Source organism: Schistocerca serialis, chromosome 4 (genome assembly GCF_023864345.2).
Source record: "Schistocerca serialis cubense isolate TAMUIC-IGC-003099 chromosome 4, iqSchSeri2.2, whole genome shotgun sequence".
In the NCBI taxonomy this organism is placed as follows: Eukaryota; Metazoa; Arthropoda; class Insecta; order Orthoptera; family Acrididae; genus Schistocerca; species Schistocerca serialis.
The window spans coordinates 53251892-53267672 of NC_064641.1; the positions used below are offsets into that span (position 1 = coordinate 53251892).

The 15781-nt window shown below is 40.6% G+C and overlaps 1 protein-coding gene across 1 annotated transcript in view; it reads left to right on the forward strand.

Annotated features, from left to right (window-relative positions):
• LOC126474197 (E3 ubiquitin-protein ligase MSL2) overlaps positions 1-13046 on the forward strand; it is a 35428-nt gene extending 22382 nt beyond the window's left edge. Inside the window, exon 3 of the mRNA XM_050101660.1 lies at positions 12431-13046. Within this exon, the coding sequence (XP_049957617.1) occupies positions 12431-12616 (186 nt within the window). The 3' untranslated portion in view covers positions 12617-13046. The remainder of the gene's footprint in view (positions 1-12430) is intronic.
• The last annotated feature ends 2735 nt before the right edge of the window (positions 13047-15781 follow it).

The following is a 15781-nucleotide window of genomic DNA, read 5'->3' on the forward strand; positions in this document are numbered from 1 at the left end:
TCTTTCCCCATTAAAAAAAATCGCTCTGGTGCATAGCCCACGTAGTAATACTGTGAAAAAATCTCAATAAACCGACTTCCTACAGAGTCTTTAATTCAACATCAACACTTGCCAGCTGTCGATTTGTTTGAGAGCCTATTCTGTGTAACTTATTTATGTTTTGTTTCACAGATTCATTCATGGCATCAATTCTGTCAACTACATCATCCAATTGGGCCTATGTATTGCCAGACTCAAGCTCTGACTCTCTCAATTGGACTCTGATGTTGGGAGATCTGATTGTAGTTTGTAGTTTTTTTAACTCTGTGAGATCACAAAGCTCTTTAAATATATATTCATTATCATATTGTACAGAAAATCATTACTTTCTTACAGCATCCATATCAAATTGTAAATCTGTTTTCACCTCAGTTATCCTGTTCTCTAGCTTTTCCGCTTTTTGGTTGCTGGAGTATCAACTTACTCACAGAAATCTACCCTAAAAGATATGTTCAAAGAAACAGTTTCATCTTCATCTGCAGTAATTTTCTTGATTATGGAACTGTTTGTCCCACTTTAAGTATTTGACAAACCTCCATTATCTATCTTTAATTGACCAAGGATGGACATAATATGATGTAAAACATCAGAAAGTTTTGTTGGTTATGCATGAAGAGGAGTGCTGTGTCACCCAAACATATAACGCACTCTCCCAGTTCACCACTAGCCACAGGATTCACTTTTACCTCAACAGTAGCTATTGTAGCATGTATGTTCCCACTGAAGAAATACTTGATTTTTAAAAAATTAACAGTTACTTATCTTGTATATATCCCGGGCGATACATGATGTCAACAGCTTTGAGATATGAGCACGCAAACATTCTGTGAAGGCAGAAGTCAATTTGTGATATTCGCAGCATTTGCTCTGTGAGAGTTTTGACGTAATTTGGTAAGTGCTCAAAGTTTTTTATTGTTGAATACCTCACTCCTTCCTGTACCACACTAAGACTGATTGATGGAGAGAGTAAGTTTATCTGCTTCTATTATTATACAGTGAAGGAAAAAAAGATTGTAACACCAAAAAACAATTAATGTAAAGTCATTAAATTTCAAGAATACATTTGTCTAGATAATTTATGTAAGTGATTAACATTGCAAAATCACACGTTAATGTAAGTGTGACATAAGCCATTGCAAATGTAAAATGCTGATGCATTAATAACTGGTGTAATTGCCAGAATGTTGAATACTTGCATGCATTTTGTTGCACAGTTGCCAGATGTCAGTTTGTGTGATGGAGTTCCATGCCTATTTGACTTGGTTGATCAATACAGGGACAATTAATGCTATTTGTGGATGACACAGGAGTTATTTTCTGATGATGTCCCTTATGTTCTTGATTGGAGACAGATTTAATGATCTAGCAGGCCAAGGCAACATGTCAACGCACTATAGAGCATGTTCGGTTACAATAGTGATATGTGGATGAGGTCTATATTGGGGGAAAACACCCCTTGGAATGCTGTTCATGAATGGCGACACAGCAGGTCGAATCATCAGACTGACATATACGTTTGAAGTCAGGGTGCCTGGTGTAACCATGAGAATGCTCTTGCTGTCAAATAAAATCGCACTCCAGACCATAACTCCAGGCATACATCCGTGTGTCTATCATCCAAACAGATTGGTTGCAGGCCCTCAGCTGCCTCCTCCTAACCAAAACACAGCAATCACTGGTACTGAAGCAGAACCAGCTTTCATCAGAAAACACAACAGACCTTACCCTGCCCTCCAATGAGCTCTGGCTGGACATCACTGAATCGCAAATGGTGATGATTTGGGGTCAGTGGAATACACGCTGAAGGGCATCTACCTCTGAGCTGTCCTTGAAGTAAGCAATTTGTAATAGTTCGTTGTTTAACTGTGGAGCCAATTACTGCTCAAATTGCTGCTGCAGATGCAGTACGATGTGCCAGAGCCATATGCTGAACACGGGTGTTTTCCCTCTTGGCAGTGCCATGTGACCGTCCAGAGCCCAGTCTTGATGCAGCCGTACAGCCTCATGAATGCCGCTGCCAGCTATCACATACTGTGACTACATTCCTGCCAAGTCTTCCTGCAGTATTGTAGAAGAAACATCCGGCTTCTCTTAGCCCTATTACATGATCTCGTTCAAACTCAATGGGGTATTGATAATGGGGTATTGCACCTTGAAGGCATTCTTGATTAACATCATTTCAACACATCCAATCTCAAAGGAAACTAACACTCATGATTGTTACAGTGTTTATTTAAAGCAGACGTGATTTGCATCCTCATAGTGGCGCTACTAGCGCCACTCTAAGGCAACTGGCAAGAAATTTGAACAGACATCATGTTTCAAATGTAGAAACATGCCTACCAACTTTTGTTTATGTTGCACAACTCCTTAGTGTTGTAATTTTTTTCTATCAGTGTATTTATTATTGTTACTATTGTTTTTGAACTGAGGGGAGAATATATACTTGTGGGACTATTATCAGTATACCCAGTTCTTTAAAGACTTGTCTACAAAAAGCTCTGGAGTGAATGCCACATATTATCTCTGTTACATGTTTCTGTGGAAAAAAGAAAGAAAGCACGTATGCGCGCGCACACACACACACACACACACACACACACACACACACACATTGTTTTTCAATGAAGTTTGCCCAGAATATACGGTGTATGACAGTTGTGAATCAAAAGAGGAAAAGTAAGTGAAATTGAAACCCGTTTTTCTCCTAAGTCTGTTGCTGTTCATAATGCAGAAGTTCAGTGTTTAGACATTTAAAAAGCACTGTAACATGTGTCTTTCAGTTCATGGTCTTATCGATATAAACCCCAAAATGTTTATGATATTCCATTTCATTTCTCAACAGCAGCATATCAGATGACACTACAATATTTCATTTTGTTGTAAATTGGGGAAAAGCATAAAGAGGTTGCATTGTTTACTGCAACCTACATCCTTCTGAATCTGCTTAATGTACTCATCCCTTGATCTTACTCTATGAATTTTATCCCCCACACTTTCCTGCAGTACTAAATTGGTGATCCCTTGGTGTCCCAGAATGTGTCCTACCAACCAATCCCTTCTACTAGTCAGGTTGTGTGACAAATTCCTCCTCTCCTCAATTCTATTCAGTACCTCCTCATTAGTTATGTGATCTACCAATATAATCGTCAGCATTCTTCTGTAGCACCACATTTAGAAAACATCTATTCTCTTGTTGTTTAAACTATTTATTGTCCATGTTTCACTTCCATACATGGCTACACTCCATACAAATACTTTCAGAGAAGACTTCCTGACTCTTAAATCTATACTTGATGTTAACAAATTTTTCTTCTTCAGAAACGCTTTCCTTGCCATAGCCAGTCTACTTCTTATATCCTCTCTACTTCGGCCATCATCAGTTGTTTTGCTCCCCAAATAGCAAAACTCATCTACTATTTTGTCTCATTTCCTAATCTAATTCCCTCAGTATCATCTGATTTAATTCAGCTACATTCCATTATCCTCATTTTGCTTTTGTTGATGTTCGTGTTATGTCCTCCTTTCAAGACACTGTCCATTCTGTTCAACTGCTCTTGCAAGTCCTGTGTCTGACAGAATTACAATGTTGTCGGCAAACCTCAAAGTTTTTATTTCTTCTCTGTGGATTTTAACTTCTACTCCAAATTTTTCTTTTGTTTCCTTTACTGCTTGCTCAGTATACAGATTGAATAACATTGGGAATAGGCTGCAATCCCTTCTCAACCACTGCTTCCCTTTCATGCCCTTTGACTCTTATAACTGCCATCTGGTTTCTATTTGAGTTGTAAATGGTAATTCACTCACTGTTTTGTGCCCCCTGGTACCTTTAGAATTTCAAAGAGAGTATTCCAGTCAACATTATCAAAAGCTTTCTGTAAGTCTGTAAATGCTATAAACATAGTTTGCCTTTCCTTAACCTATACTCTATGAGAAGTCATAAAGTCAGTATTGCCTTGCATGTTCCTACATTTCTCCCGAATCCAAACTGATCTTCTGTGGGGTCAGTTTCTACCAGTTCTTCCATTCTTCTGTAAAGAATTCGTGTTTGTATTTTGCAGCCATAGCTTAATTAAACTGATAGCTCGGTAATTTCCACACCTGTCAGCAACTTCTTTTTTTTGGAATTGGAATTATTATATTCTTTTTGAAATATGATGCTATTTCACCTGTTTCTCACATCTTGCTTACCAGGTGGAAGAGTTTTGTCATGGCTGGCTCTCCCGAGGTTATCAGTGTTCTAATGAAATTTTGCCTACACAGGGGGCCTTTGTTTTGGCTTAGGGCCTTCAGTGATCTGTCTGATTCTTCACGCAGTATCGCATCTCTTATCTCATCTACATCCTCTTCCATTTCTATAATACTTCCCTCAAGTACATCTCCCTCTATATTGTCCTTCCACCTTTCAGCTTTCCCTTCTTTGCTTCGTACTGGTTTTCCATTTGAGCTCTTGATATTCATAAAGATGTTTCTCTTTTCTCCAAAGATCTCTTTAATTTTTTTTTCCTGTAGGCAATATCTAACTTTCCCCTAATGAAACATGCTTCTAAATCCTTACATTTGTCCTCTAGCCATTCCTGCTCAGCCATTTTGCACTTCCTGTCAGTATCATTTTTTAGACATTTGCATTCCCTGTCACCTGTTTCATTTACTGAATTTTTATATGTTCTCCTTTCATCAATTAAATTCAATATCTTTCATCAATTAAATTCAATATCTCTTGTGTTACCAAGGATTTCTGCCAGGCCTTGTCTTTTCACATATTTGATCCTGTACTACCTTCACTATTTCATCTCTCAAAGCTACCCATTCTTATTCTATTGTATTCCTTTCCCTGTTCTTGTCAATTGTTCCCTAATGCTCCCTCTGAAACTCTTAACAACCTCTGGTTCTTTCAGTTTATCCAGGTCCCATCTCCTGTCCTACTTTTTCCTTCCTTCCTACATCCTACTTTTTGCTGTTTATTTAGCTTTAATCTGCAATTCATAATCAATAAATTGTGTCCAGAGTCCACATCTGCCCCTGGAAATGTCCCACAATTTAAAATCTGGTTCCAAAATCTTTGTCCTACCATTATATAATCAATCTGAAACCTTCCACTGTCTCCAGGTCTCTTCCATGTATACAACCTTTCATGATTCTTAAACCAAGTCTTAGCGATGATTAAATTATGCTTTGTGCAAAATTGTACCAGGCGGCTTCCTCTTTCATTGCTTTCCCCCAGTCTCTGTTGAGCTACTGTTTTTCCTTCTCTTCCTTTTCCTACTATCGAATTCTAGTCCCTCATGACTATTAAATTTTCATCTCTCTTAACTATCTGAATAATATCTTTTATCTCATCATACATTTCTTCAATCTCTTTATCACCTGTGGAGCTAGTTGGCATATAAACTTGTACTACTGTGGTGAATGTGGGCTTCGTGCCTGTCTTGGCTACGTAATGCATTCACTATGCTTTCATTATGTTGTTGTTGTGGTCTTCAGTCCTGAGACTGGTTTGATGCAGCTTTCCATGCTACCCTATCCTGTGCAAACTTCTTCATCTCCCAGTACTTACTGCAACCTACATCCTTCTGAATCTGCTTAGTGTATTCATCTCTTGGTCTCCCTCTACGATTTTTACCCTCCACACTGCCCTCCAATGCTAAATTTGTGATCCCCTGATGCCTCAGAACAAGTCCTACTAACCGGTCCCTTCTTTGTGTCAAGTTGTGCCACATACTCCTCAATTCTATTCAATACTTCATCATTAGTTATGTGATCTACCCATCTAATCTTCAGCATTCTTCTGTAGCACCACATTTCAAAAGCTTCTATTCTCTTCTTGTCCAAACTATTTATCATCAATGTTTCACTCCCATACATGGCTGCACTCCATACAAATACTTTCAGAAACGACTTCCTGACACTTAAATCTATACTCGATGTTAACAAATTTCTCTTCTTCAGAAATGCTTTCCTTGCCATTGCCAGTCTACATTTTATATCTTCTCTACTTCAACCATCATCAGTTATTTTGCTCCCCAAATAGCAAAACTCCTTTACTACTTTAAGTGTCTCATTTCCTAATCTAATTCCCTCAGCATCACCCGACTTAATTCGACCACATTCCATTATCCTCGTTTTGCTTTTGTTGATGTTCATCTTATATCCTCCTTTCAAGACACTGTCCATTCCGTTCAACTGCTCTTCCAAGTCCTTTGCTGTCTCTGACAGAATTACAATGTCATCGGCGAACCTCAAAGTTTTTATTTCTTCTCCATGGATTTTAATACCTACTCCGAATTTTTCTTTTGTTTCCTTTACTGCTTGCTCAATATACAGATTGAATAACATCGGGGAGAGGCTACAACCTTGTCTCACTCCCTTCCCAACCATTCATAATAGCTTATCCAAATTCCTATTTCCTTATTTATTATTAAACCTATTCCTGCATTGCCCCTACTTAATTTTGTGTTTATAGCACTGTATACACCTGATGAGAAGTCCTGTTCCTCCTGGTGCTGAACTTCACTAACCCCCATTATATCTAACTTTAACCTACCAATTTCCCTTTTTAAATTATCTAACCTACCTAGGGGAACTGACATTCCACACTCTGATCCATAGAACACCAGTTTTGTTTCTCCTGACAATGACATCCTCCTGAGTAGTCCCCACCTGGAGACCCGAATGGGGGACTATTTTACCCAAGAGGATGCCATCATCATTTAACCACACAGTAGAGCTGCATTCCCATGTGAAAAATTACAGCTGTAGTTTCCCCTTGCTTTCAGCCATTCACAGTACCAATACAGCAAGGCTATTTTGGTTGGTGTTACAAGGTCATATCAGTCAATAATCCAGATTGTTGCTCCTACAACTACTGAAAAGGCTGCTTCCCCCTTCAGATACCATACGTTTATCTGGCCTCTCAACAGATACCCCTTTGTTGTGGTTGCACCTATGGTATGGCTATCTGCCTCCCCACCAACAGCAAGATACATGTTTCCTGAGGGGTGGGGGATGAGGTTATATACTAATCAATGTCTGTTTCCTCATTTCTTCTTTTATAAGTGTTAACAAGAGTCACTAATACAGCTAACTATTACAAGTGTGCATACAACCAATAAACCAGTGTGACAGACAGTTTAGAAATGTTTAATAAACAGTGATGTGTACGTAACGGTTAAGCAACAAATGATGCTGCAGAAATGCATCATACTAATAATTATTTGGATAAAAATGTGACTGAAGCTGAAAAAGTGTTATTTTATGATAGTATTGACTACCTTTATATCCGGTGAAGACAATGAGTGCATCCCTACAAACTGACAGTTCAAGTGAATGTCACAAAAATCGTTATTAATTGGTGACACCACCACCATGACCGCCACCACTTTGATTTCTTCAGGTAGCGTTTTTGTTCTGATTGTTCTCACAGTCGTACTGACTGTTGTTCTGTTTATTCTCACCAATATTTTCAAGAACTGTATGAGACATGCTAGCTTACTATTCTGCATCTGTTCTTTAGAAATATATTGGAAAACAGTAAGACTGTGAACGTAATCAGAATTTAATACTTATGGTACCTTCCAACGAATGTTTTGAAAAGCAGTAGGCACCATGGTGTTTCCTTCCACTCTCACACACTGAAAGGGTGTGTCCATCTCAGGGGTCTAGTGTGCTCTTTGAGAGTTGCTGACATCAGTCATTAAGTCCAAGCAAGCTGAGAAGTGAATTTTGATTTTCCTCTGCAGTGAACTACTGTAGGGATAATGAAGATACTGAGAGAACTTATTGATGGCCCAAGTAATAAAAGCTTCTCTCACTCCATTATTCAAGATTCCTTCCACACCTTTGAGAGCTGAAATACTTCTTGTGTGACATCTTATTTTCAGGGAGTCTAATCTTGGTCTGGGCACATTCTTTTGCCAAATTTCTTGTTACTGCGCTGGGAGATACAGTTAGGGAATGTGGAGATGATTTGATTTTGAAATGTTTACTTCTTCAGAAGCGAAAAGCTGTTTATTTGTAACCATACAATGACACTGTGTCGTCATTGAAACATTGTGGAAGACTGCTGAGTTACACACAAAGTAGGTGATGTTGGTTGTCCCATAGGTTGGTTAGCACTGTTTGTGTCATTTAATGCTATAACCTGCAACTTGTCTAATATAAGCCATTTTCTGTTGAAGTTCCTCTCATACTTTTCAGTTTCTGTGGTTTGTCTATATATTCTTGCATAGTGATCATTAGATGTATATGAAACATCAGAATCAAATTGATGGTCACCTGGTACTGGCATATGAGTTGCTACCACCAGTTTATCTATCTTGACTAGAAAACAGTTTTTCATGTATTCTTGAAGTTAGGTGTTATCAGTTCCAGTACACACCTAGACTGCACTTGTAGAGGATATTGTACTCACTGGTCTTGGCTGCAATCAGTGAGTGGTTTCACCAACTTAACTCTCACTCTTCCTCTCTCTGTCACCCCCTCCCCCCTACATCCTCTTCCTCCACTCTTTCCCTTCCTGCTCAACCACTATTTCCCTCCCTTTTCCCCCCATTCCTTCTCTCCCTGTTCCACCACTATTTCCTTTCCACTTCCCTCATTCTTCCTTCACCTTGCCTTTCCCTCTCTTACTACTCCCTTCCATCTTATCCTCTCTCTTCTTCCCTCTTCCACCCATACTCTCACTACCTTAAATGCCATTCTATCTTCCCACACTCTCTTACCACCCCTTCTCGTACTCTCATTCCCACCATCCCCATGTCTCACTCCTTCTCCTCCCCTCCCTCTCCCCCCACTCCCTCTCCCACCATTTCCTTCTCCCCACTTCCCTTCCCCCCACTTCCTCTTCTTCATCACTCCCTCTCTCCTGTCACTCTCCCTCTTGCTCTCTTCTGAGTACTCTTCACTTTCTCCCTCCCTCTCCCATCCACTATCCTGTGTCACTCTCCTCCTCTACCCTCTCACTTCTGTCCATTCTGTCAATACCCTCTACCCTCCCATTTTCTTCCTGCTCTCTCACTACCACTCCCTCTTTCTGTCCCCACCCTCTCCTCTCACCACCCTCCACCCCACCCCCTTCTTACCCCCACCAACTCGACCCCCTCCCACACACACACACACACACACACACACTACATCCTGTCTTCCCCACACAATCTTCCTCCCACTCTCTTCTCCCCCCCCCCCCCTCCCACAAACACACTCTGCCTCTGTCTTCCACAAAGCAAGGTGGTACAGTGGTTAGCACACTGGACTCACATTTGTGAAGATGATGGTCCAAACCTGCATCTGGCCATCCAGATTTTGGTTTTCTGTGATTTCCCTATATCACTTCAGATAAATGCTGGGATTCATTCTCTCTCTCTCTCTCTCTCTCTCTCTCTCTCTCTGAATAAGTTATATGTCCTCCTTGTTACAGAAACTCATTTTCTCATTCTTCCTTGTTGGCAGCTTTGAGAAATTCCACGTATTTGCTGCTCGTGGCCGTGCGGTTCTAGGCGCTGCAGTCTGGAACTGCGAGACCGTTACGGTCGCATGTTTGAATCCTGCCTCGGGCATGGATGTGTGTGATGTCCTTAGGTTAGTTAGGTTTAACTAGTTGTAAGTTCTAGGGGACTAATGACTTCAGAAGTTGAGTCCCATAGTGCTCAGAGCCATTTGCTGCTCCAATAAACACCTATTCCAGCATAGGTTTCTTGACCTGAATTTTATCAGAACAAATCTATTTTCTGCCTGTATGATTATGCATTGCTTTTCAGCTCAGTTCAGTTGGAACATTGTTCTTTGTCGCTGACCTTTTCATATGTTCACTTACCCCACTACAGACATTGTTGAAAGAATAGTGAATTAAGATATGTATTCCAATGACCACTTTCAAACCTGGGAAAACTTTCCAGGCCGAGTAGTCCTTTAAAGGAAACTAGTGAAATGAATGCTCAGTAGAAAAAAAATAGAGACCCTACTCTGTCTATTAGTTGTACATAAACATATACACAGTGTCCAGGAATAGCTTGATCTTATAACATGTTAGCTAGATCCATCTTGTCTCTGATTCATTCACATCAAAAACTTAAAGACGTCTTATGAAGTAACCTTCACCTTTTGTTCTGAGAAGTCCTTTTCACGTATGTGGTAATGCAAAGATTCAAGTCCAAACAATTGTAAGAAAATGTTTTGGGTGGCAATTGCAAAAGCCTTTTGAGTAATTATACGTATTTTTTATGTCACACAAACAGGCCCAGGTAATTGCCAGCAGTTACAAGCCTCCTCTTCCAATTGGTTATATTTCCTGCTATCTACAGCAGGTCCTCATTAATTTGACCTCTCTTATTTGGTTTGCCTAGTGGTCTTCTTCCCCAAAGAGCAAAATCCATGGATTTCGAAGGTCATTGATGTTTATTTATCTGGAATATGTCTTCCCATAAAAGCCATTTGGTTCTCACAACACCTACAATATTTGACATGTTGTAGATGGTGTCCAGCTCACAGTTATGCTGGATCCTCCATTCCCCAGTGATTTCATCTGGTACTGGACCATAGATCTTCTGTAAGTCTTTTTTCCATGTACTACAACTTTCACAACCATATGACCGTACAGGTTAGTTCAGTGTCCTGTACAGCTGTAGTTGAAATTCCTTGACAGATGGCACGATTTAAAAAGCTGACTCAGACTGAAGTGTGATCAGTTTGCGACGTGGGCCCTCGCTTTTTATTTCTGCCTCACAAGACACATGCTCCATAAAGATTACCTCCTAATATTTAAAATTATGAACCCTTTTGAAAAACCAGGTTAAGTGGTGCAGTGGTGAGCACATCATACTCCCATTCAGGATTATGACAGTTCAAATCCACCTCTGGCCATCCAGATTAAGTTTTTCCATGAATTTTCGAAATCGCTCCAGGAAAATGCCAGAATGGTTCCTTTGAAAGGGCATGGCCAGTTTTCTTCCACATTCTTGAAAAATTTGGAGCTTGTGATCTGTCTCTAATGACCTTAATATCAATAGGATATTAAACCCTACTCTTCTTTTTCTTTTGAAGAAACAATTTCTGACTACAAGTGGCTGGAGCGGCAAGAGTTCTGTTCATCAACAGATAGTTGGTCTTTGCTGTTGTTGCTGCCTCTATGCTGTTGCTCATCTGCATCAGTTCTTCCTTAGATCTGGACAACAGGGACATGTCATTGGCAAATGTGAGATATGTGGCTTTCTCACCTTCTAGCTTGATCCCTTCCTAATTCTGGTGGAAAGCTTCTGTCATTAGCGTTTTGAGCCCCATGTTGAACAGTATCAGTTACACACCATCTCCTTGTCTCAATACTATGTTTATGTTAAAGCTCTCTTTGTCTTGGTTCATGAGCTTCACTTTGCCTTTATAAATAGTGAGACAAACCCGAAGTAGATTGATGAGTTTCCTGAGTATTCCAAATTCAGTTAGGCAATCCGTCAGGCTCTCCTAGTGCATACACATATGCCTTCTTAAAATCTATGAAGAGTACTTCATGCTCTTCACCATGTTTCTGAGCTGTTGTACAACATAGATGTTGTGTACAGTCAAATGGCCCTTTCCCAAACCACCCCAATATCCAACAGTGACTTCTTCTACAAACAGCTGGATTCTATCCAGTACACAGTTTGACAAGATCTTATAGCAGATGTTCAGGAGAGTGATTCCTCCATAGTGGGCACAGTCCATTTTGCCACCTTTCTTTTGTATAGGACAGATGACTGTAGTCTTCCAATTTTCTGGAATCTCCTGTACGGTCCAGATCTTCCTTATTAGGTGGTGAATTCTCTTGTTGAGTCTCTGCCCTCCAGCTTGAATGACTTCCACTGGGATTACATTTTCTTCTGCACTTTTGTTTTAAACTTCATCCAGCGTAGGTGGTGAAAAATGAAAATCTACAATGTCAGGAGGTTGGAATTTGAGCAGATCTTTAGGCTCATTGCAGTTGAGGAGCTGTCTGAATTATGTTTCCGTCTCTGAGCAATATTGAATTCATTACTAAGTATGGCCCCAGTATTATCCTTAACAAACTTTTGGTGGCTGTGGTATAGGTTCTTAAAGAAGTTAACTTTCTTGTTGAACCTCCACTATCATCCCTCCAATGCATCGTGGAGTAACTGGTCTGATGATGATCTCACACAGATTGAAACTGGTCACCTTTTAAAACAAAAATAAATTATTTTAACAGTTAAGACTTTATATTAATTTAAATATTTAATTTGAAAAATCGTGATTGATGATTTATAAGGTCTTTGTATTATCATATTTTTCTTTGTTTTCATTTAAATTAATGTGTTCTGTATTTTTGTTTGTAAGGGCACTAAAATGAGCTCTGACACATATTACCTGCTTCCGCATTGAAACCTTTATTTGTGTAATGTTTTCACAGGTGCGCCCAGTGATACCTGAGCTGCAGAGCTTGCAGCTGGCCCTGGAAGAGAGTAACTGTGACAACAGCGCTGCTGTGCAGGTGGTGTATGCAGATGATCTCCAGTCTTCACTGCTGGTTCCCGATGTGAGACATACGGCTGACTGTTCGCCAGATGACACAAGTGACATCGAAGTGGATGTTTAATATGTGGTCTTAAGTTTTGGTCATCCTGATTTCAGGATTGACATTTTCTGTGCTGTGGCCCATTGTCATATATCTGTAATGTGGCATATCTTTTTGTACAATGCAAGAATATAGATTGCAGAAAAATCCAGCAGAAGAGTGTTCTTTACGTATGGCATTAAATTTCTGTGTCATGATTCCATTCCAAGACTTTGGTTTTACTCTAAACTATTGGCTTAATATTCTCTTTAGGTAGCTGCATCAGCAGGTGTTTTGTAATTATTTAACATATTATTCCTAGTGTGACCTTTAATCTTTCTTGCCTTTTGTTGTGTGCAGATGAGATACTTTGCAGTTGACAAGTACTATTAAAATTGTAAAGTACAAAATTTATTCATTGTTATGTATAGATCATCTTTGTCATTTCTTGAAATATATGTATATCAGTAAAGGGAATTATTTTGAATTAATCCCATTACCCATATTGTGAAATAACCTTATCAAGTATCTGTATCACCCATGGATACAGTTTTCGGGTCAAAAGACCCGCTAATCATCCATTAGACGAGGTGCTTTTTTAATAAAGTAAAGAAGTGAACTGAATTTGGTTTGAATATGTTAATTACAAATTTGTTTCGTCCAGCCAAATTCAGTTTCTTAGGAGCTTTTCAAAAACAAGTGTAGGTTTGTTCCAGGTTTCTCTTTGTATAAAGATAACTGCAGACCAGACTTGGCAAATCTTGTGTCACTGGCGAGGTAGAGGTGTGATGTTTCTGGTATATATTCTCAGATTTCAAGTCTGTTAATTTCTTGTACACTACTGACCATTAAAATTGCTACACCAAGAAGAAATGCAGAGGATAAACGGGTATTCATTGGACAAATATATTATTTTAGGACTGACATGTGATTACATTTTCACGCAATTTGGGTGCATAGATCCTGAAAAATGAGTACCCAGAACAACCACCTCTGGCCATAATAACGGCTTTGATACACCTGGGAATTGAGTCAAACAGATCTTGGATGGCATGTACAGGTACAGCTGCCCATGCAGCTTCAACACGATACCACAGTTCAACAAGAGTAGTGATTGGCATATTGTGACGAGCCAGTTGCTCGGCCACCTTGACCAGACGTTTTCAATTGGTGAGAGATCTGGAGAATGTGCTGGCCAGGGCAGCAGTTGAACATTTTCTGTATCCAGAAAGGCCCATACATGACCTGCAACATGCGGTCGTGCATTATCCTGCTGAAATGTAGGGTTTCGCAGGGATCGAATAAAGGGTAGAGCCACGGGCCGTAACAAATCTGAAATGTAACTTCCACTGTTCAAAGTGCCGTCAATGCAAACAAGAGGTGACCGAGACGTGTAACCAATAGCACCCCATACCATCACGCCGGGTGATTTGCCAGAATGGCAATGACGAAAACACGCTTCCAATGTGCATTCACCGCAATGTCGTCAAACACTGCGACCGTCATGATGCTTTAAACAGAACCTGGATTCATCCGAAAAAATGACGTTTTGCCGTTCGTGCACCCAGGTTTGCCGTTGAGTACACCATCGCAGGCGCTCTGTCTGTGATGCAGCGTCAAGGGTAACTGCAGCCATGGTCTCCAAGCTGATAGTCCATGCTGCTGCAAACGTCGTTGAACTGTTCGTGAGGCGTGGCTGCACGATCCATTACAGCCATACGGATAAGATTCCTGTCATCTCGACTGCTAGTGATACGAGGCCGTTGGGATCCAGCACAGCGTTCCGTATTACCCTTCTGAACCTACCGATTCCGTATTCTGCTAACAGTCATTGGATCTCGACCAACGCGAGCAGCAGTGTCGTGATACACTAAACGGCAATTGCGAAAGGGTACAATCTGACCTTTATCAAAGTCGGAAATGTGACGGTACGCATTTCTCCTCCTTACATGAGGCATCACAACAACGTTTTACCAGTAATGCCGGTCAATTGCTGTTTGTGTATGAGAAATCAGTTGGAAACTTTCCTCATGTCAGCTCGTTGTAGGTGTCGCCACAGGCGCCAACCTTGTGTGAATGCTCTGAAAAGCTAATCATTTGCATATCACAGCATCTTCTTCCTGTCTGTTAAATTTTGCATCTGTAGCACTTCATCTTCGTGGTGTAGCAATTTTAATGGCCAGTAGTGTAGATCTGAGTTACTGTACCTGAAATGTATTTTCTGTTTTGATCATGGACTCTGTTGCTGCTGCACTCATGAGTAATGGAATCTTGACATAATAAGGAATTCTCATTAACGAATTTGAAGTGTCGCATCTATAACAACTTTTGTATATTGTTCCATAAATACACAACTACTTCTACGCAAAAATGTGGGAAACATCACGTAAGAGCATGAATGTCAGTTTGACACAGTGATGAATGAATGAATGAAGGAAGGAATACAATGCAAGCTTATTCTATCTCTGCATGGGTCTTCCACAGTTTTATAATGCTATGGGCATTTACTCTGAGACAATGACACGTGGAGAATGTACAAATGGCCATAAAGGTATTTAATCTTGTGGCATTATTGCTCTTGTGTGCCGCAGAATTTGAATCCGTGCCAGACGGCATGGAGGTCGAAGACTCCTAGAGGTCTCTGCACCATCGCGCCGTAATAAGCCGTGACGGCACACGCCTCCTGGCCCACATTTAGTGTGAGGGCGTGTGAGGGCGCCACAGTGGAATACGTGGTCCTGGCGGCCAATAGCGGCACCCCCAATCACATATTTAAGCGCCTGCCTCTTGCTCAGCCAGCCAGTCTAATCTTGCATGCGTCTCTGGACTTCTGCCTTGCCTTAGCGTCTTTTACTTTCTAGTTTTGTGTACGAGTGGACATGGTTTTCTTGTGATTCTGTTGTTTTGATCTTGTTGTTGTTAGTTAGGGCCTTCATTGGTAGTGTCCGTCCTCTCCTGTTTGTGTCGTCGTTAGCGGGCCACTCCTTGGGTCCTGCTGTGCTTTCCGTCACGTCAACCCCACAACCGTCCCAGTCGCAGCTACAACACTTTGGTGACAAGGTAAACGGTGGTCATTGTTGGCATGAAGGCGAAGTTGGTCTGTCTGCTGGAGCAACAGCAGCAGCTCATGCAGCAGCAGCAGCTCCAGTTAGACATCTTACAGAAATTGCTGTAATTGCTAACGGACAAAGTCGATGCCCAGGACGC